This window comes from Cadophora gregata (genome assembly GCF_030347475.1).
Source record: "Cadophora gregata isolate MNR1 chromosome Unknown scaffold_6, whole genome shotgun sequence".
NCBI classification, from domain to species: Eukaryota; Fungi; Ascomycota; class Leotiomycetes; order Helotiales; family Ploettnerulaceae; genus Cadophora; species Cadophora gregata.
This window is the reverse complement of record NW_026695929.1, coordinates 230,309-250,646: the sequence shown is the minus strand read 5'-3', so window position 1 is coordinate 250,646 and position 20,338 is coordinate 230,309. Positions and strand designations below refer to the sequence as shown.

The 20,338-nt window shown below is 46.7% G+C and overlaps 10 protein-coding genes across 10 annotated transcripts; 7 read left to right on the top strand and 3 right to left on the bottom strand.

The window, feature by feature from the left end:
- Positions 1–746: 746 nt before the first annotated feature.
- Positions 747–1,635, bottom strand: ONS95_011908 (uncharacterized protein; the record flags this gene model as incomplete). The annotated part of the gene is made up of 2 exons (XM_058505509.1): positions 747–1,415; positions 1,480–1,635. The coding sequence occupies 2 exons, from the start codon at positions 1,633–1,635 to the stop codon at positions 747–749; spliced, it is 825 nt and encodes a 274-aa protein (XP_058358031.1).
- Positions 1,636–2,604: 969 nt separating this feature from the next.
- ONS95_011907 (uncharacterized protein) lies at positions 2,605–3,780 on the top strand. The gene is made up of 3 exons (XM_058505508.1): positions 2,605–2,919; positions 2,977–3,135; positions 3,192–3,780. Exons 1-3 carry the CDS (start codon positions 2,671–2,673, stop codon positions 3,390–3,392), a joined length of 609 nt encoding a protein of 202 aa, XP_058358030.1. The 5' UTR covers positions 2,605–2,670; the 3' UTR covers positions 3,393–3,780.
- A 180-nt stretch (positions 3,781–3,960) lies between these two features.
- Positions 3,961–4,752, top strand: ONS95_011906 (uncharacterized protein; the record flags this gene model as incomplete). The annotated part of the gene is made up of 1 exon (XM_058505507.1): positions 3,961–4,752. The coding sequence occupies one exon, from the start codon at positions 3,961–3,963 to the stop codon at positions 4,750–4,752; it is 792 nt and encodes a 263-aa protein (XP_058358029.1).
- A 648-nt stretch (positions 4,753–5,400) lies between these two features.
- On the top strand, positions 5,401–8,748 carry ONS95_011905 (uncharacterized protein). Its single transcript, XM_058505506.1, has 5 exons — positions 5,401–6,320; positions 6,392–6,636; positions 6,688–7,081; positions 7,131–7,432; positions 7,492–8,748. The coding sequence occupies exons 1-5, from the start codon at positions 5,920–5,922 to the stop codon at positions 8,496–8,498; spliced, it is 2,349 nt and encodes a 782-aa protein (XP_058358028.1). The 5' UTR covers positions 5,401–5,919; the 3' UTR covers positions 8,499–8,748.
- Positions 8,749–10,680: 1,932 nt separating this feature from the next.
- ONS95_011904 (uncharacterized protein) lies at positions 10,681–11,625 on the top strand (the record flags this gene model as incomplete). Its single annotated transcript, XM_058505505.1, has 1 exon — positions 10,681–11,625. One exon carries the CDS (start codon positions 10,681–10,683, stop codon positions 11,623–11,625), a length of 945 nt encoding a protein of 314 aa, XP_058358027.1.
- A 493-nt stretch (positions 11,626–12,118) lies between these two features.
- On the bottom strand, positions 12,119–12,784 carry ONS95_011903 (uncharacterized protein; the record flags this gene model as incomplete). Its single annotated transcript, XM_058505504.1, has 1 exon — positions 12,119–12,784. One exon carries the CDS (start codon positions 12,782–12,784, stop codon positions 12,119–12,121), a length of 666 nt encoding a protein of 221 aa, XP_058358026.1.
- A 519-nt stretch (positions 12,785–13,303) lies between these two features.
- On the top strand, positions 13,304–14,248 carry ONS95_011902 (uncharacterized protein; the record flags this gene model as incomplete). Its single annotated transcript, XM_058505503.1, has 1 exon — positions 13,304–14,248. The coding sequence occupies one exon, from the start codon at positions 13,304–13,306 to the stop codon at positions 14,246–14,248; it is 945 nt and encodes a 314-aa protein (XP_058358025.1).
- Positions 14,249–14,613: 365 nt separating this feature from the next.
- Positions 14,614–16,089, bottom strand: ONS95_011901 (uncharacterized protein; the record flags this gene model as incomplete). The annotated part of the gene is made up of 1 exon (XM_058505502.1): positions 14,614–16,089. One exon carries the CDS (start codon positions 16,087–16,089, stop codon positions 14,614–14,616), a length of 1,476 nt encoding a protein of 491 aa, XP_058358024.1.
- Positions 16,090–16,678: 589 nt separating this feature from the next.
- ONS95_011900 (uncharacterized protein) lies at positions 16,679–17,778 on the top strand (the record flags this gene model as incomplete). The annotated part of the gene is made up of 2 exons (XM_058505501.1): positions 16,679–17,045; positions 17,093–17,778. 2 exons carry the CDS (start codon positions 16,679–16,681, stop codon positions 17,776–17,778), a joined length of 1,053 nt encoding a protein of 350 aa, XP_058358023.1.
- Positions 17,779–18,703: 925 nt separating this feature from the next.
- Positions 18,704–20,206, top strand: ONS95_011899 (uncharacterized protein; the record flags this gene model as incomplete). Its single annotated transcript, XM_058505500.1, has 1 exon — positions 18,704–20,206. The coding sequence occupies one exon, from the start codon at positions 18,704–18,706 to the stop codon at positions 20,204–20,206; it is 1,503 nt and encodes a 500-aa protein (XP_058358022.1).
- Positions 20,207–20,338: the final 132 nt, after the last annotated feature.

Below are 20,338 nucleotides of genomic sequence, written 5' to 3'. Positions count from 1 at the left end.
TGATACTGGATAAATACCCGTTCTAAAGTCGCATGTTCTTTCGCTTGTGTTTTATTTGAAGCGTTTGACCAAATTGGGGTCGACACCAGGGACAACATATGGCAGACCTGGTATACACAAACCCAAGATTTTATTGGCTCCAAGAGGTAAACATTTGAAGTTATGCTGTGTCGAGAGCGCGAACAGTGGCGGGTCTGGCAACTCGGTGCTTTCGCGGAAGAGCACTTCGCGCCGACAGACAGTGCGAGGAATCATCTTGAAGTTTGGAAGACCACTGAGATTTGCATTATTACCGACACCGGCAGGCCGTTGCACATTTCGTTACAGGGACCTGTCCATTGAATGCCCACGCCGCTTTGCACTCTGGGTGAGCTTCTACACTTGAGTCACCAATATCTCATAACTCACGAATTTCTAAACAATAGATCTGTTTGTTCCCGGGGAATCTCGCTTGTTAATTATGATGATCTCACGCCACTGGATTACCATATCGAAGTGCAATGACTACTTCATTTATCTATCAAATACTCCAGTTGTCTCGTAACAATAACCAAAAATCTCTGTGCATCCAATTTAGATTGAATTTCTCCCCTCCTTCCAAGCCGAACTTTCTTTTCTACATTTTCTGCACCTTTCGTTTCTCAATGATTACCCTTCCGCTCTTGTTGCCAATCTGATTTCTGCTTAAATTCAATACCAAATCAAAAACATTCAGTAACTGGGATCCGCTGTACGCCTGCATTCCCTCACAGGGCATCATTTCCAGAGTCGTCTTTCCGTGGAGGTAACGGAACTTCAGGAATCATTTCGCCGTCAGCAGAAAAGGCAGACTTGAGGTCTGAGTACATTTTTCGATGTGATTTGAGATGCTTTCCACGGTTTCTCAAGCCCAGAAAATAAGTCGCTATTCTCGGTTCCATGAGCGATGTGTTCACCGGTTCGTACTTGTCCGCATACATCAGAATCTCAGCCACCATGATATCCGCGAAGTCACCATGAGATTCGTTTTTAGCCGTAACAGAGTCCCGGATCCAAGCTTCAGTCAAAATGTGTAAACTCGGAATGTAGATAGAAATCGGAATACCCTGTAACCGGCCCGTGGGCCCGCCTTCACTTGTGAATAAGGGAATGCTCGGATCGGAAGCCTCAATAATGTCTGGCACCTCCTTCTCAGACTGGGGCTGGAACACAAGACTTGGAATAAAACCAAGTGTAGTGGACTTCAGGTGAAGGTCAAGAGTTAAGCCGGTACCACGATCTTCATCAAGATGAAAATGTGCTGCTGGGGGTCGCGAACCGCGGTCTTCAGGAAGCATATCGCAGTTGGGGTCTGAGCACCGTGGGAGGCCGCTGCTGGTAGAAATTTTGCCTGCGGCGGCCTCGATCGACTCATCTGGAACGACGAACTCAACACACTGTGTGAATAAATCAGAAAACATCTATCCCACTTTGTCAGGCTGGGGCTTCTTCATGACGTACGTTCGAACCACCATTTACTCCGTGGATACTCATCAGCCAGTTTCCCCATAGTACACACGGGATACCTGCTTCCAGCAAGCAGTTGGAAACAGCTGTGGCCATCCTCAGGTCGAGGCGATTATTCTTCAAGGGGAAAATCCATTCTGTTTTATCCATGACGTTGACCGATGTTTGAAAGCTTTGATACAGTAGAAATAGAAGCTGCAGGACTTGGGTTGATGTAACAGATAATCATGATCTTTTATAGAAGGGGTTTGAATTGTCACAAAGGTGCTGAGGGGATCCGCGTGCGGGGTATGTTTGGTGCTGGAGAATGCAATATTACAACCACAGAGTACGCAACTGGCTTAGAGGATCTCTCATTCAGCCAATCGATGTTGAATTATTGAAGAAGCTGGGTAACACTATGTAAAGAAACGTCACAAGGTTAAAGCTAGAATGTCCAAGTAATTAGACAACGAGGAGCTACCCCTCGCAATCAGCCATAATTCTATCATACATTAGTAACATTAATTTCTTTTTATCACGATGATGCAAAGCATTTCAATTTGGGAGCTAGTAGCAGTATATATCTAAGTCGATAATTTCGGGACCCTCGTGATGAATAATAACTCGCGGCTCAGATTTGAATACAGCGTAATTCCAAGCTTAACCTTCTGAGAACAAAGAAGCAGAGTTTCCTGCGACCAATTTTCACCCGGAAAGCATACAGACGACGAAAAAGAGGCACGTGGAAATGATCAGTGTCTTGCAGTACGAAATAGAAGGATTTTTCTCTTTGGTTGGAAGCCGTATTGCAGCTCTTTACTTCATATATGAGACTCACACCGTGTAACTCTTGACCGTGTCCTCAACCTGAAACGAAGGATTCTTACATTGGTGGCTGGGGGCTGCGCTAGAACAAAGACGAGCATTGCAGCACATAGTGGATGTCAGCTCATGTTTGTGAAAGTATCCAGCATCGATCAATAACTATCCAGTATCGATCAATGAGGTCGTCGTGGGCTGTGACTGTAAGTCGAAGGCACTGGTTTGCTGAGACACAGAAACGCACTGTATGATGTCTTGAGCCGCTCCAAGACAGCCAGCAACCGAGACATGAAAGAATTTCGGGCTTTCTGCTACCCCTAGACCTTTCTTCTCGAAAAAGAACTTCCATTGGATGCCTAGATTCTTTTGGAATATATATGAATGGACCCCAGCGGCCCATTTTCTGGAGAAAACTTAAACCTCTCGCCAGTCAAAACACCGACCTCCATCATGGCATCAGCAGCTGGTAATCCACCTCCCACCCGGGATCCCACACTTCAAGAGCTTCAGGCTGCGGCTTCAGAGGTGGTCGAGATCTTGAAGACTGTACCAGGCATTGCAGGATGCAGAATTGCTGTCAATGGTGGTTTGGCACTGTGGAGCAACTTACCTCAAGGTCGAAATACTAAGGTATGATACAGTTCAGGTCTCTCACTCTCATTGATCTGTAGCAACTGACCGGAATAGGATGTTGATTTCGTCATCAGCCTTGACACGGCCCCGTATGCTGTCAAGAAGACACTTCTCAGTCTACACCCAGCTCGATTTGAACAAGAGGCACATGTATTCTACTACCAACTGCCCAATGCTCCACTGATACAAGTTGATATGTGTCCTAGCTGGATGGTGAGTACAACTCTGTACCGAATCATTTGGCCTAACAGATAACTGACACAAGAAAGTTGCGATATCCCCCTGTATTCTTCCCGATCATCAACCAAATCCCGGCTGGCGTAGTATCGTATATCTCTCCCACCGAGCTGTTGACATACAAAATCTACTCATGCGGTTTGCGGGCCGACAATGCCAAGCGCGGTGTCGATGCAGTTGACGCTCTGACTCTCTCCCAGTGCATCACTCCGGCCAGAATGCCTATCTGGTGAACGGTGCAGAGACAGGCAATGCTACTGGGACTGAGTGCTGCTGTCTCAGTTACAAACTCGCAACGTGTTGTGGCGTGGTGGAGGGGCCAGCTTGGCATATGATGGAATAGTGGGTTCGAGGAAATCATCTCTTGAAAGCTTGGAACCTTGGAACCGAGAGGGTTTGATTTTCACAGTTCTCCCGTCACTTGTACTTAGATGAGATTAGATGAGGTTTCCCTAGACTGGCTTGTTGGAATATGAGGTCACTGTTCAATCAGAACAATACAATGACACTTCATTGCACTCGTGACTTGAAAGCTGTAAATGAGCTTATGATTGTACTGTGAAAACGATGAAAGATCAGTAGAACCGTCTGTAAGATTCTTTGATCAGCAGACAACTTCTGTTTGGGATGAGATGGAGAACCATCTTTCATTACTGTTTGTCTCCCTTTCATAAAACAAAGAGAGCCACACTATACTGCATTTGGTCTAGTGCAAATGGGTAATGCCAATCGACCAACCTCGAAGATTATTCTCCAAGCCACCCTTTTCCGAAATTAAACTTCCAATCTAAATAGAGAACAATGCCACGCATTCAGATCCTCTCCGATCTCCATCTTGAGTCGCCAAAAGGCTACAATGTGTTTGAAGTCCCTCACTTGGCACCATACCTCGCTCTGATAGGCGATATCGGAGAGGTCAAAGACGCAGAATACTTCACCTTCATCGAGAAGCAGCTACCTAATTTTGAAATCGTTTTTGTGCTCTTCGGTAACCACGAACCGTACTCTTCCGACTGGACCACAGCTAAGCACAAGATGAAGCAATTTGAGACGGACATGGCGGTGAAAGCTGTAAATGGCAGCCTGGGAAAACTCGTCTTCCTCGATCAAACTCGGTGCGACTTGTCGCCGGAGGTAACGATCTTGGGATGTACCCTGCATTCAAAAATCCTCCCAGAACAGATGGACCATGTCAGTTTTGGTCTCAACGACTTCTATTACATCGCTGATTGGACGGTGGAGCACCATAATCAAGCTCACACCGCGGATCTCGCATGGCTAAACCAACAAGTTATCGCCATCTCTCCGGAGGAACCAAGTCGTAAGATCATGATCCTCACACACCACAGTCCAACTACATCGCCTCGAGCTTCTGACCCGAAACATGGACAGAGCAACATTTCGTCTGGTTTTGCGAGTGACTTGTCTGATGAGACTTGCTGGACAAATAGCGCTGTAAAACTTTGGGCCTTTGGTCATACGCACTTTAACACCGACTACTCGGAAAATGGGAAAAGAGTGGTTGCGAACCAGCGAGGCTATTTCTTCAGCCAAGCGGACGGATTTGATGCAGAGAAGTGTATCGAGCTCTGAGACTCGGCGGATGCTGCGTAAATGCAAGCAAGAAAGCTATAGCAGCAAGCTTACTGAATCTAATGCCGGATAGCCCGAAGTGTTTGTTGACATCAGATCCATTGCGGACTTGACATCCTATTCCATTTCCTGTCTTCTAGAAATCCAGGTCCCTTTATTTCACTTTCTCTTCTACACCGAGTCCAAACATCACAACCAATTCAGTAAATAAAAGGCAAAACTCAACTCCAAAAGCAATCAAAAAAATAGGCAATTTTGTTGAATGAACCACCGATCTAGCATTGCAAAGGGAAATCATGTGACAAGCTGTTATACCTTGAAAGCAGAGGCTGGCTTTGAGAATGGCTCGAACTACGCTTCAAGTTCTGAGCGGTCCACAGACAATCAGCCAAGGTAAATTACTTGATAGTGATTGAAATAGATCGAGGTTGCGAGATTATCATTCAGGAAGTGCCACTCCCACGGTGAGGAAAATTGGTATTCTCCTTTAAGATATCCTCAGAACACAAAACTACTAGACCAGGGCGCAGATTTTCTCCACTTGAGGATTCTCGCTAGCTTGAAAATGAATCTGAGAAGCAAAGCTACTAACCCTATCGAGACAGTTCAAGATACCCCGCATCAAAAACGCGGGGAAAAACCTCATCACCCTCCCATCCCTCGACCATGTCGATGGCCATGTTCTTGGTCTTCCAACACCCTCGAAATACCGAGAAGCTCATAGTCCACTTCAAAAAAGAACCTAGTGTCGGTGTTACTGCGGCTCCTTTACCAAGTCTCTCCTCAAAGCTACTGCAGGTGAAGTCTTTAAGCAAGGAACGGGCCGGGTGTATCGACCCGTCAGCCGCTAGAACAAGCATGAGATTATTAGCGTCGGGGAAACCTGGAGAGACCTTTGAATATGCGGGGTAGGCAGAATATGAGATGTGCCAAGTGTGTGTGCATCGAGCTTAAGCTTGCGTATGGCTCCGGAGGCAAGGCTTGACTGGAACTGGCGCGACTGACGAGACGTGTTGACGTGATGATTTCCAATTCCTAGTGACGACTTCAAAGGTGGGATTGTGACTGGTCTGTATATTATTTAAGATACGACTCGACGACTCGGACAAAAATTGTGAAGTTCCTAAGACTGATTAGTGAAGGGCATACCTGCATCTGGAGTTCATCATGAGGGTCGCATCCATAACAATATCGCCACTGCGCATCCTCGCTTCTCTCGCCCTCCTCGTCCTTCCCGTCCACCCCCAAAACACCACCAGCAACATAACATCAGACTCCTACTTCTACGGGCAGTCACCTCTTGTACCACCCGCTGCTCTCCCCTCAGGGACAACTTCCTCCTGGTCCTCAGCCTACTCCAAAGCTGCCGCCTTCGTCTCTCAGCTCAGTCAAGAAGAAAAGAGCAACTTGACCTTTGGAGCTAGAGCCACGACGAGCGGATGCGTAGGCTTCATTCCACCGATTGAGAGATTAGGCTTCAAGGGACTTTGTTTGCAGGATGCTGGAAATGGTGTCAGGTTGGCCGATGGTGTAAATGCTTATGACAGTGGACTGCATGTTGGGGCGACGTGAGTACTCTTTATTTCGGCTATCAATTTATCAAATGCTCAAACTTACTTGAATGCCGATGGCGATACAGGTGGAACAAGGACTTAGCATATCAGCGTGCTCTCCATATGGGCGCAGAGTTTAAAGCCAAGGGTGTCAATATTGCACTCGGACCAGTCGTCGGTCCCATTGGGCGAATTGCTGAGGGTGGTCGTAATTGGGAAGGGATCTCAAATGATCCGTACCTTTGTGGAGCGCTTGCTGCTGAAACGGTGCGTGGTATTCAGCAAAACGGTGTCGTGACAAGCACCAAGCATTTCATCGGAAATGAGCAAGGTATTTTCTGCCCTGGTTTAAGCCTCTTAGCACTGAGACTGATCACGACAGAACTCAATCGCAATCCAAGCACTAACAACCAAAGGCAGCATGTAGAGGCTGTATCAAGTAACATCGATGATAAAACCTTGCATGAATTGTATCTTTGGCCTTTCCAAGACGCAGTGCATGCTGGAAGCGGGAATATCATGTGTTCCTACAACCGAATCAACAATTCATATGGATGCCAAAACAGCAAAATGCTCAACGGAGTCCTCAAGGACAAATTGGGATTTCAAGGCTTTGTTGTCAGTGACTGGGGAGCCTTGCACGCTGGATATGCCGCTGCTGAAGCTGGTCTGGATATGGTAATGCCAAGCGGTGGTGTGTTTTGGGGTCCGAACTTGACGGCTGCAATTGATAATGGAACAATGGAGGCTTCTGTGTTGGACAATATGGCTACTAGGTATGGACCCAATACCTGAACACCTGATTCAGCTAACACATGTGACAAGGATTATCGCTACTTGGTACCAGTTCGGGCAAGACAGAGAGGACTATCCTTCGCCTGGAGTGGGACTTCCACGAAGTTCAACAGCCCAACATGTTCTCCTCGATGCAAAAGTCCCATCTGCGAAACAAGTACTTCTAGACTCAGCGATAGAAGGCCACGTACTCGTCAAGAACACTAACGGATCCCTCGGTCTTCCGCTCCAGAAGCCCAAACTCGTATCGGTATTCGGCTATGATGCAGCTACTCCCAACAAGAATCCTTCTTTCGAAGGCCCTCCCAGTCATCTTTCTCAAATCATCAATAGTAAGCCACATATCGTCCTCTTTGCGTATTAGTGGTACAAGATTGATAACCCCTTGCAGATACCATGATTGTTGGTGGCGGTTCCGGTGTCAATAATCCAGCCTACATCTCCTCCCCACTGGATGCACTCAACCAACGCGCCTACGAGGATAGCTCCCAACTCCTCTGGGACATCATAAATGTCAACTCTACCGCCCAAGTCGACGCCGCCTCCGACGCCTGTCTTGTCTTCATCAATGCCTGGGCCTCAGAAGGCTACGATCGCTCGTGTGTGCACGACGATTACTCCGATGCTCTCGTCAACAACATCGCAGATCAATGCAACAACACAATTGTAGTGATCCACAATGCTGGCGTGAGATTAGTTGACGTTTTCATTGACCATCCGAACGTCACGGCTTTGATCTTTGCGCATTTGCCGGGTCAGGACTCGGGAAGAGCGCTGGTGAGTTTGTTGTATGGTGAGAGTAACCCCAGCGGAAAGTTGCCATATTCGGTCCCAAGAAATGAGTCCGATTATGGACCACTGTTGAGCCCGACGCCGCCCGAAGATGTTTATTGGCTCTTCCCTCAGGATGATTTCACAGAAGGCGTGTATATCGATTATCGCGCATTCGACGCCAAGAACATCACGCCCAGATATGAGTTCGGCTTTGGACTCTCATATACCACATTTGAGTACTCTTCTCTGGAAGTCAATAAAGTAGACGGTCCATCGACTGCCGAGTATCCCATGGGCCGGATTCTCGAAGGTGGACAAAGCGACCTTTGGGACGTTCTGTTCCATGTCACTGCGTCTCTATCCAATTCAGGCGACTTAGACGGTGCGGAAGTTGCTCAGCTGTATGTTGGAATACCAGGAGGTCCTGTCCGGCAACTGAGAGGATTCTCGAAAGTCGATGTTGAGCCTGGGAAGTCGTTTGGTTTGAACTTTGACCTCATGAGGCGAGATCTGAGTGTCTGGGATGTTGTGGCGCAGAAGTGGCAGCTGCAGAAGGGAGAGTACAAGGTGTATGTTGGTGGCAGCTCGAGAAATCTGCCATTGGAGGGCAGCTTGAAGATTTGAGAAATTCTAGCTCAGTGCAAAAGATTCAAGCGGAGTGATTTGGAATGATAATGTTTGAGACTTGTCAATAACAAGGGAACTTTCAAAGGTTCCCGCCATTTCACCGACTATTTCACGATTCCGGGCAGTGATTTGAGGATCTGATTGTTTCTGTCTCGTAATGGTGTAAGTAGTGGAAGGTATCGAGTGACATCCTCACAGTAACAATGGCCATCGAGCTGAATGGTAGACCTGGAGCAGGTTATCGCACCTAATTTGTGGTTTAGATGTACTGGAGAAGCTAGCGTTTCTGAGCATTCAACGAGATGTCCGGGCTTGTCAGCGTTCAGTCTGATCCTGCAGCCGCCAATGAACAGTGGCTCGTTCAATGTCCGTGAAGGTGCTGGAGATTTGCGTCGAGTGATGAAATGCGTCACGGCTGGATACGTCTGAACACGTGACTTTCCTGGCTTCCTCGGCTAGGTTGTTTACATAAATGAAAAGGGTCCAGCGCGGTGAGTTGGTCTTTTCAGGCTTGATCACAATAGTCTAATCTATTGCTAAATGAGTCGCCACATTGATCATCTAGGCTGATATTGCACTGAAGAGTTTATCGATCAGTCTAGGCCTAGAAATGACCATTTGATTATCCCCTCAGCTGCTGAAAACACACTTTCCAGGGGGCATCGCTAAAGCGTGTCACTAAATCTGCAGGCACGGGCGCCCTTCAAGTGTTTCTCGCTTAATTACAGGGCATTATTTCAGGCGTTCCACCCCCTGTAAAATATGTGTTCCTTTTTGGCAGTGGAGGGAATAGGAATTTGCTAGCTTAGCTTCCCTGTCTTTAGAGGATTTGATAGGACTCTTAAGTTAAAAACAGTGAGAGTCAATCCAGTTCTCAAGGATCAGGCCTTGGAGAAAGAACTGAGAGATACATGAGATCTGCTTCTCTAAGGGCGAACAGCTTATCGTGCCAAGCACTCTTGTTTTGATTGCAAGTGGTTCGTGAGAAGGGACTTCGACTTCAATGATGAAAACTAGAGCCACCAATTCTCGTCGAAAGGGATACTGATGTTTGCATGACTGAAACCGTGACAGAAGCCCGGGATGGTGGTGTAACGAAGCCTGGGGAAAAAAAGATTGTGCAATGGGCATCGAGTTTCAGGGAAGTGCGGGGTGATTTTTTTAGCGACCATGACCCCGCACTTACTGTGCTATGTAAAAGATGTCCAATATTCCATTTAGTGTAAATCCTGGGTGCGGTACAGGAACTTATGTTTGTTCAAATCCACTACGATACATGCACTTTTCGCAGTTCTTAATTCAAGTCGCATGCCGCATTGTGTCTGAGCAGGGACAGCAGCTCGTTTGTGGCTAAGATGCCCCGAGAATCAAAAGAATGGATGACAGCCATCCCAAATTCAACAATTCTTCTGAATTGCCTCGACATAAAAGTTATTTGGATAGAAAGTTGCGAAATTGGTCAAGATGCTACCGAAAGCCACACGCACATCCCCCGGCATATGTGCCGGATGCAGACGCAACTTTAGTAGCTCTTAACCCTCCAAAAAACATTCACGAGCGTGAAAGTTGGATTGGGATATATCTCGTACATCAGTGCAGTGTGCTAATTGTCGTATCATTCCGTCACGATTACAATGTGCTGCATAGGTCAGATAATCACAATTCATACAAGTCTCCCAATGTGGTTTGATTGCCGGTTTGATGTGAGAAACTTATACTTGTATTTCGTTACTTGAGATAGTCTTATTATTATCGGCAGCACAGTAGTAGTAAATGGAAAGGTTATTTCTAGTCGTATGACCATAATAAATACCCTTCTGAAGATCAGGTTGGATTTTAACTAATCGTTATCCGACTTCCCGGTGTGTAAGCTAGGCGCCTAAGCGGGAACGCGACAGACGAGTATCGAGTTCTCCTTTCAAGGTCCACACTATACATCAAAGGAGGGTGTCCAGTTCGTGAAGATGACATGATTGGGCGAAAACGTGCTGGCCGGGAGGCTGCCTTGCTATCCACAAACAAAGACTTTTCGCAAACAGCCTCAGCATCGAATAAGTCCGGTGCGATGTGATATAGTGAAGAATGGACCTAAGATTATAATACCTTTGTTCACGGCGTGCCGTTTCTCGAACCCCAGCTTCCGAAAATCGAGGGCCTCGCTCTTGCTGTGTTGACGGAAATGCCTCCCAAAAGAGCAAATGGCTCGAAGAGCGCTACCAAGAAAGTCAAAATAGCATCGTCGAAGACTACACTTAGTAAGGCTTCGAGAAAATCTCCAAGAAAGCACACGAAACTCAAAATTGGACTTACACCAAAACTCATTGTGAAGAAACTAGCTCAGAAGAAGGAACTTCAAACGCGGAACCATACGCCTCCTCGCACACGGAGGCAGGAGGCTGTCGCAAGACTGAAGACAGTAGCAACCGTTCTGGATGCAGATGGAATCGCAGACATCAAATTCGACGATCATGCGGAATCGATTGCTATATTAGAACCACCGCTTCACACACTTCCCAACCATGCTGCCAAAACCGAGGGTGACACGAGGCAATTTGGGCAAGTTATGGAACCTCAACAATTCAAGCCTGGGCAGATCATTTCCGTTGCATCTCACGAAGAGGTGTATCAAGACCCAAAGAACAAAGTCAAACTCCAAGCTACACGCGAACAAACACTGACGCATTTGGGGTGGGTGTACTCCAAAGCTCGGAAAATCGTTGTCATATCCCGCTTCGCTCAGCACGTCGTCGGCCTTCCCATATTCTCCCATGGTGGAAAGGGTCTCGAGAAGAAGGAAAAGTCGGAGTTTGTGGGAATTAGAGATGTACAACATTTCAAAAGCACTCCTACCGATTCAGTACACCCCAGTTTATTGAGCCATCGAATTGAACCGTTTACTCAGGTCAACAAGAGTCATTGGTCGGTCATCAATGGCGACTCTTACGTCCAGTTTACACGTCCCATGTCCTTCGCGTATAACACTCGATGTACGGTGGAAGGACATCTACAGGATCAAGATCTAAACAACTTGATCTTCCTTGCCAACAGCAAGAAACCATCATTTCCAGCAAACATGGCTACGAGAGCAGCACCAAAGGAACGGTTGAAAGCCAGCGGCGGTTGATGCTTGGAATGCCTCGTGTATCATCAGCGAATGATTGTAGAGCAATTTTAGATGCACCCAGATTTTCCCGGTGGAGTAAAAGCCTTCAGTAAAGTACGTATTTCACTCACATGATCACGTAGTGAAGTTTTAGAATTGGAATGGGCACATACCAGAAAATCAGGAACGGAACGGCGTCTGCTTAAACATCCAAAAAGTGCCCGGAAATAGTCAATAGAAAATAAATATACTTATACTGTATTCCTGTTTGACGCTAATAAATCCCCAGGTAGGATTTATCGCTCAAGTGAAATATGATGCCGAAAATGTGAGCTTGTTCACAAATACTCGGATTTGAATTGCATTCCAAACTGTGTTAAAGATAGGAGATACAAATGCTCCATTTACCATGCTTCCAACTCCTGTAGCCAAAACAATCAAATACCATCAGCTTCAGTCAATGAGGCCCTGGCTGATCACAGACAACCCAAGACCGGCATGATAGCCACTGAGTTCAGTCGTCCGTGTCAGACCCATGAGTTGGGGTGGCAACCTCCATGTCATTCCCACCAGCAGTCCCTTTCATCCCACTCCTCACGGCTATCTTAGATTCCAGAACGAGTTCTTTGAGCTCTTCAAAATTGGGTCTTTTCCGAAAACCTAGGTTGTGATTTTTGAGAACCTTCCACATATATTTCTCCATATAGTCACGAGCCTCGTTGAGTATTTTCGACTCTTCCTCCCAGATGAGTTGGAACGTGCTATTTCTCCATTCAGAATCTTTCAGAGCCTTGTCGATTTCAGCTTCCGAAACACCTTCAGGAAAGTTCTGAGTCACATTGATTTCGGTAAGGTTCAGTTCTCCGAGCATTTCTTGGAATGTGACTTCCTCTTCATATCGCGGTCCTATCAAATCGAACACTGTTGTTGCCGCAAAGGCATTATTCAGAGCATCGATCATCGTTTCGGTCATGATCATGGCCTTGTAACTTTTTCCAGCGACAGATACAGGTAACATATCCGTGGTGTTGCCCAGCCAAGTTATCGGTGGAGAATTTGGACCGAGCTGATGGCCGTTATGGTATTCGTGAGATTTTGTCGGCTTCTGCGATGTTTCTCCTTCTAGTGCCTTTTGCAAGTCATCGATTGTTCGTTGTTGGTCTCGTATTAGATTGCCCATAGTCTTGTTCGTTTTCTGTTGCTCTCTAAGCAAGTGAGTCCACCATGCTTCTTCATGTTGTCGTTCTGTAGCCGCCATACGGGATACTGTACTGAAACTTTGTCGTCGTTGAGTTTGTATTGCAGCTAGCAGTTGAAATTGCAGTTCCAGAAACAATTATTTCTGGCAAGGACGGCAAGCAATGTACCTTGACCATCATGTCCAGAGAACAAAGAGCACTTGGGAAACCATGTCCTGAGTACAATAGAACAGACTCAAAGGATGGAAATGACCCAAGACGTACCGGTTGCGATCAACCGTGTGCATGTCTTCACAAAGTATCAAAGAACTAACAAGCCTTGACGCAATTCTTAGTCCCCCACTCCAGGCACAACTTCGAAGTCTAAGAAATAAAGCCAGCTCCTTTGATGGTTTTGGTGATGAAAGCAATTATTTTACCTTAATACCCTGGATGAACACAGCCGCTGCGACAAGTAAGCAGGAAGTGTACTTTAATATTGCCTTGAAATCGCTTGAAACATGAGCGAAAAAGACGATATAGGGGATAATGGTCAAGATAATCGGGTGAAAAGTGATGAAGGGGAGAAAAAGTCACAATGGGCACCTGCATCTCCTTACCGTATTGGTCAACTTAAAAATAAGAGTGAAAGACGGGGACGAGAGGCCACAAAAGGCAACAAGGCGCAAAATACACTGGCGTGGAGAGCAACAGCGAAGCCGCTTCCTGAACTTCCTAGTCGGAAGCGAGAAATTCAATCGTCAAGTAGATCATTTCAAGACCCAACACTTCCCTTACAACAGCCACACTCAACTTCGAATGAGAGAATCTTGGATCGCGTCCCAAGTCTTGGGACTGGTATTAGAACGTATCAGCCTTATGGAGTACGACGGACGAACGACTTCTACCTCCCAGGGGTTGTGATCAGTGCATATCATCATATGACGCCGAACATCACAGCTGGTATGAAGGAGAGTGGAGATCTACTCCTCACACCACGATTACAATGGATTTTAAGTAAAAGGCGGAAGTTTATTGTTGTTGAACGACACGTCAATCATTGCATTACCATCCCCATATACACTTATGGGAAGAAAGGCCTCGCAGAAAAGTACAGTCTCACAAACGAGTATATCGGAGTGTTTGACTCGGCCGAAACTGGTGACCATAGAAGCCAAAGCCCTGAGAACGGGTATGTTTTGGGAGTTCGAGCGACGGAATTCAGCGACGCTCAGAGAGGCGAATTTCATTACTTTGATGGCTTGAGTTACGCCCACCTCACAAGTCCAGTGTGTTTTGACTACGCCTCACCTTCACTACATGAGGGAAATATAGCTGTTAAGGATATCGAGAGATTACTTGCTAAGTATTATGGTTGTATGCCCAAAGATAGAGTATCCCCACCGAAAGAGAAGTGGCTTGGGGAGATGGAAGTGGCATCTTTTGAAAAAGAACGTAAAGTCTGAAACTGCACGCTCAAGAATGGAATAGCACAATTGAAAGAAAGCTTCGAACATAAGCTGAAGATATGAGGGAACTTTATTATACTACATCAAAGGTGACATTGAGTTTGACGTGCAGCTCCGCGGGATAATCTGGTCGACAGATTTTGTGACATTGAACACCGCAGAGATCGAAAATAAAGGAACTTGCTAGCTTGGGAGGAATAAGATGGCTTACGCTGGCAGTCGCTGTAGGACAACGGCCACCGGTTGGGTTGATCTGATTGCAATGGGTGTTCGAGATTGATATTCCATCATCAATATTGTGGAAAGAATGTCTCTGCCCAGTTTATCTAACAATGATGAAGCACGGTGTCAGAAATGACTTGCTAGATAGTCTCTGCGTCTATATCCCTCAAATTCAGCTCACACATCGCACGCCAGCGATCAATGCGCTTTCGATGCTTTCCAGTTGCAATGTGAGCTCCAACGATGCTGATACTGTCGTAAAGACCAATGGATTTACATTCCCAATCATCAAAGTCTCCAGAAGTCTCAACCGCTTCATTTTGGTCTGACATCCATCTCTCAACCCGTGCTTTGTCAACAGTGTAAACTTTCGTGGGGTCCATTGATTCGATATGACCGTCCTCAACATGACTAATGAAACCAGATTCTTGGTCGAAATGTTCGAAGTCGACCTTCAGTATCCTGGCGTATTCTATGGCATCATCCAAATCCTCCTCTGCCTCAATACAAGCTCTCGTCGCCGCTTGGCCTTGCCGAACCATCTCGGTGTCGAAGTCAGTCTTAGTTGCGCCGAGTATCCCCTCCGGCGGTAAGTGGAGGAACTTGTTGTATTCTGCCTCGTAGTAATCATTCCAATGATCAACCCTCTCTTGGGTTTCTTGTAAGCGCAATCGCCGCTCATGGAGAATGTCTCGAGCCATTTGCTTCTCAGTTTCGAGCTCCTCTCGAGCGATGTCGCTTGGAGATGGCGATGACACACTACTCGCGTCATATCGACCAGTCTCAGAATTCTCGAAGTCGACTTCACTCTCAGGTGGAGTTTCCTCCAAGAGATTGTTGGACCCCAGGACTACGTTGAGGTTTTGCAGCATTTGTTTGAGAGGTATTCCCTTTTCCGCTGTCCAGTATTGATATCTCTCCACCAAATGTAGTCTCTTCTCCTCATTCATCATCACCATTTTTTCAGCATCGTGGAGACTCTTGAGAAGACCATTCCGATCATCGTCGTCGGCAGCCCTTTCAATGAGCTCCGGGAGCTCGGAGGCCAAGGAACCCCAGTCTGCTAGGTTTCTATCTATTTCGTGGATCGCTTCTTCATACTCGTTGGCTTTGTTCTCAGATCGGTATACGGCGTTTAATTGCCAAACAAGATTCTTCGTGAGCGCGAGTCCAGTCCCCACTTCGCCAAACTCTCCTTGGAATGTGAATATTTTCAAATATCGCGAAGTGAGTGGAGGATATTTAGCATCGAGATCTGGCGAATGGTGGGACTGTGAAAAAGAACTTCGACTTTCGTGAAATTCGTCTTGAAAAGTTTCCGAGCCATAATCTAGATGTGGGCGGGATTGGCAATGTTCGATGTCCATAATACTCGTGGTTGGACTAACAGAAGTGCAGTTGGCTTCTGAGGCTCGTCTTTCCCTGGTTTGGCTGACCAACTCTGCACCGTCTCTTATGGATGTTGTCCTTGAGCTTCTTGGCTCTGAAGGCTTTCCGTAGTTTGCAGTCCATGAGCGATCAGCAGCCTCTTTTAAATTCCGACTGTCTCCTCGAACGAATGAGGCGAAATTCTTGAAGATTCTTCCATTGACCACGCGATCAACAAGGACATCCATACTGGTGTAGACGTTGAGAAGATCAAGTATTCTACACTGAGTCAAACTTCAAACTGTAGTCTTTGGCTGAGTTGAGAGCGTCTGGCATGAATGGCCTAACAGCTTTCCGCCTAAAATGAATTGATAATGAAATGCTACTCAAATGGACTTGGTGTATTTCCTCTTGTGGCAATCATACAAAGAAAAGCCAAACGGAGGCGCTTCTGTTTGCGGAAGTCTCGTTCGATAATTTGCAATAAAGTGCGTGCTCAACGGAAAAATATCTTCTGCAGAACTGTTCAGAAGAGAACAAACAAAGAACAGAAGAGTCTGAAAATCCCTCAAAGTTATGCCGGAACGAGTAAGTTCTCATAAGCTTCCAAAGAATCAAGACGAGATGAGTCTTTGTGGTGAGGTCGCTTAGCTCAAACGGGTGTCCAGTGCGTTCTCTGAATCTCTTTGTGCATACCTACAGAAGTAATCGCAGGGAAAGTGAGGACAGGACGAAGAAATAGATGAATCATTGTTTTTCTCCTAGCCTACCTCGCACTTGCAAGTCTGCTGGAACCACATATAGATCAGAAAACATAGTGCAGATACCGGCTACAATATGGGTGAACTTGAGGAGCAGATGCTAGCTGAAGTACGAGCACGCGTCCTGGCCGCACGCCAGGTAGCGCAACGTGCGGCAACCCAACGCAGCTCGGCTTCAACAAGTAACTCGATGTGGGCACAAGACATGGGTACTGAATATGTCCAGGAAATACCTTTGGCACAACGAATGGCGCCAACAAGCCATCCCGTAGATGATTTAGGAACTACGCAGGCATATGTCGCTGCTCGGAGTACTACATCTTCCATCGGTATCAGCAAGATGTCTGTCAACGAAAAAATACCAGCGCTACAAGGTGCCATGCACTCCGCGTACGGTCAGTCAGTGAATTCTCAACATAATCATGGCCAGAGACCAACAGATGGTAAGGTTGTCTTGCATGGCTTTGAAGCAGGTACTTACAAAATCCAGTGTTTCACCACAAGACAGAGTTCGAGCCGGGAGTGGTATTCAGTACTGTAACCCATGAGCACCATTACAGACAGGATAGAATTGACCGCAGCAATGTGAATCAAACTGAGACGAATTTCGGCATAACGAACTCGAAGTTCAGAAAATTCATTGTACTATCGCGATTTGAGCATCACGTCATAGCATTGCCGATATTGACTCACGAGGGGCGTGGATTGAGTTCGAAGCGCCACAAGGATGAGTTTGTTTCTGTAAGAGATAGAATGGCACAGTCATCTGCTGCACCTGCAGAGAGTAGACATAAGACCTTGTGGGCTGAAACATATCCTGAATTCCAATACGCAAGTGCATGGCACAGGATGAGCAACACTTGTTGCTTGCACATCACAAAGCCATATTCTCATAACATGGCTCACAAGTGTACTATATCTGGTCGACTCGAGGATGAGTCGTTCATGAGGCTTCAGGAGCTGTTCAGAAAAGCAGTCCTTATGGAAGGTTCGACCAAAACATCGCAGGTTGCGCCTCAGGGGGATGGATCAGCTTTGGAGGAAAGTCCCAGTACGTGGATGGGACATTCATTCTCGCGCAACAGGACATCAGTTGCTGGCCAGGGACCTCGACAAGTCTACCCATTGTCTTCAAGTAGATCAAACCTGAGTCAATTTTCTATAAGGGCACGTTAGGGAGTGTAAGGACAAGGCAGAATTAGGTGGTATATCGAGAGAGAAAGTCGAACACTGACAGACTTGGGAAATGTGGTGGACGGATATAGGAAATTAATGACACTGAAATATCGCCCCGAATTGCTACTCTTAATTGAAGCCAGGGTATTTCAATCACGATTTGTACATTGATGCAAGTGGTGCGTCAGGAGTGTATTTTGTCTATGCGGGGAGACATCTGGTGAGGGAAGGACTTGGAAGAACTAAGAGCCTCAAAGTATAAAGGAGGTGTTTGAGAATGAGAAATAAACAGGCGTACAGTCTATAGATCCTAACTGTTCTTTGACCAAAGATAAATAGTATTGTTAGCCCTTTGTTAAGATAAGTCAACGCATAACTAGGCAGCTAGCCTTTCAGTGACAATTCCATTGTTCTGTTCTCTGGACCTCAGAACAACGTTTTTCAGCGATTATATAGAGAATCAGGGATTTCCCCGAAGAGCCGTAGAGCGACCCTTCACGGCTGGTTGAATTGTTCTTCAAGCTCGCAATTTCCAATTATATAGTAGCAAGTCTACACAGGAAACAAGACTTCTTTGGATATGTGTGCTACTGAGATCACTTTTGCACGGGCATGCGGGCATGTAGAGCACTCTATTATGAGATGCCCCCAAAACAATGTTGCTAGTTGCGAGCACACATCGCAAAGGGCAGTTCGGTTTGGCTTTTGCACCAGATGTGTAGTAGATCCTACTTCCGCCCTTCATTACGAACAGAGAGAGTCTAGGTACCGCGAGTTTGAGACAAGAACTCAACTAGATGCGGTTCGAGACTTTAGAGAGGAGTTCAACGCGGATCTCTCAGAGAGCCATCTCCTGGCAAGTATACACCCCGACATGATTTCACATGAAGAAGCTCGGTCACTTACTCGAGAGCACTCTCTCGTCATGCAGCGACTGCAAGATAGAGCCAGCAATGAGGCGGAAGATTTTGTTTGGCCAATCGAAAGACGAGATCCATTTCACGACGATAACAACAGATATCACGTCCTGAGTGCTGCTCTTTTCAGAATTCCAGAACACATTCTGAGAGAATACACGTCCAATCAACTTATGGAGCATGTCAATCGCCTAAGTGAAGACCTCGAAGCTAGAAGACACGAGATGAGAGCAGATACAATTGCACTTCGACTCGCAAGGCGAATTCTGGTGACTTCCACACCTCGTGACCCAACAGGTAGAAGCTTATCGGAGAGAGCAGCCGAGGCACTGGTAAGAAGAGCTCGCAATATACCGTCACTTCTCACAGCCATAGACATTAGCGGCCTCGTCGATAGCGAAGTAGACCGCGAGTGCATCATATGTACCAACGCCTTCGGCAGTGTTGCAGAAGGTCACGCTGCTGAGGAGCCATGTGGGCTCCCTTGTGGTCACGTTTTCGGTCGAACATGTATCTCCCTATGGCTGAAAGAACATACCTCTTGTCCGTACTGCCGACGGAACTTCTCAGCCGAACTTAGTCGGACACCAGCTAGTCCAGCTCTCATCCAGGGTCCGTCAGTGGCTATCGAGCCGTCACGCGAAATCTCAGCCGACACGCGACGTGAGGCACAACAGGCGCAATCCGAAAGACGAAGAGAACTTCGACAAAGGAACACAGCGGAAGATCTTTTTCAGCATAATGCAGTCCGGACCAATAGTACCATCGCCGAACCACATAACACCGAAGATCCTGAAGCACCAGCTGGCGATTCCACCTTTCAATCCGAGTTAGCGGCTGCTGTCCGTGTAAGTGTGGCGCAAATCCATCAGGAACAGCTCGAAGCCAGAGAAGCAGCACATACGGCAATGATCGCACCCATCAGAGGTGCAGTAAGGACCACAATGCAAATGACCCAGTCCGGGAGCGATGTTCGGAGACGTATCCGAAGTTGGAGGATCCAAGAGCTCGAAAGCCAACTTGCAGATGATCGTATGTCTGAGAACGCCATTCTTATCGGTCAAATCTACTACCAAGATCACATGGACTGCCTTGATCGGTACCTAGTCAACCTGAACAATGAGCGCGAGGTAATCCTGAACGACATGCAAGGAAATCGTGGCGAGAATCCAATCCTCCGCCGTCACGATCGCCTCCTCGATGACACTTACCGACTGCGATCCCTACTTCAACAAGCGGAACAACAAGCAGAGCTCGAGATCCAACGGTTGCGCGTTGACATCGAACAAGCCCACATCAGTATTGATGATGCGTATATCCACAGCGCATTTCAAGACGACGCTGAAACACATGAGGATCTGGATGCAATCTTTAATGAAGACGTTGTCGAGATAACCCTCGACTACGGAGACGATGACAGGGAACCCCGAGTCCCAAACAATTCCCCCAATCTTGAGGACGGGGAAGTTGTTCAAAACGAGACAGAACAGCTCCCGGAGATACTCTTGTGAGTTATTTCATGACATTTCCACTAAATTGCAAAACAGCCAAAAAAAGAGACATAAACCCCCAAAAATTGTTATGAGTCCGGTGTTCCATTTCGTAGAAATAGCGTAAATATTGTATTTTAGTTTGATAGTCAA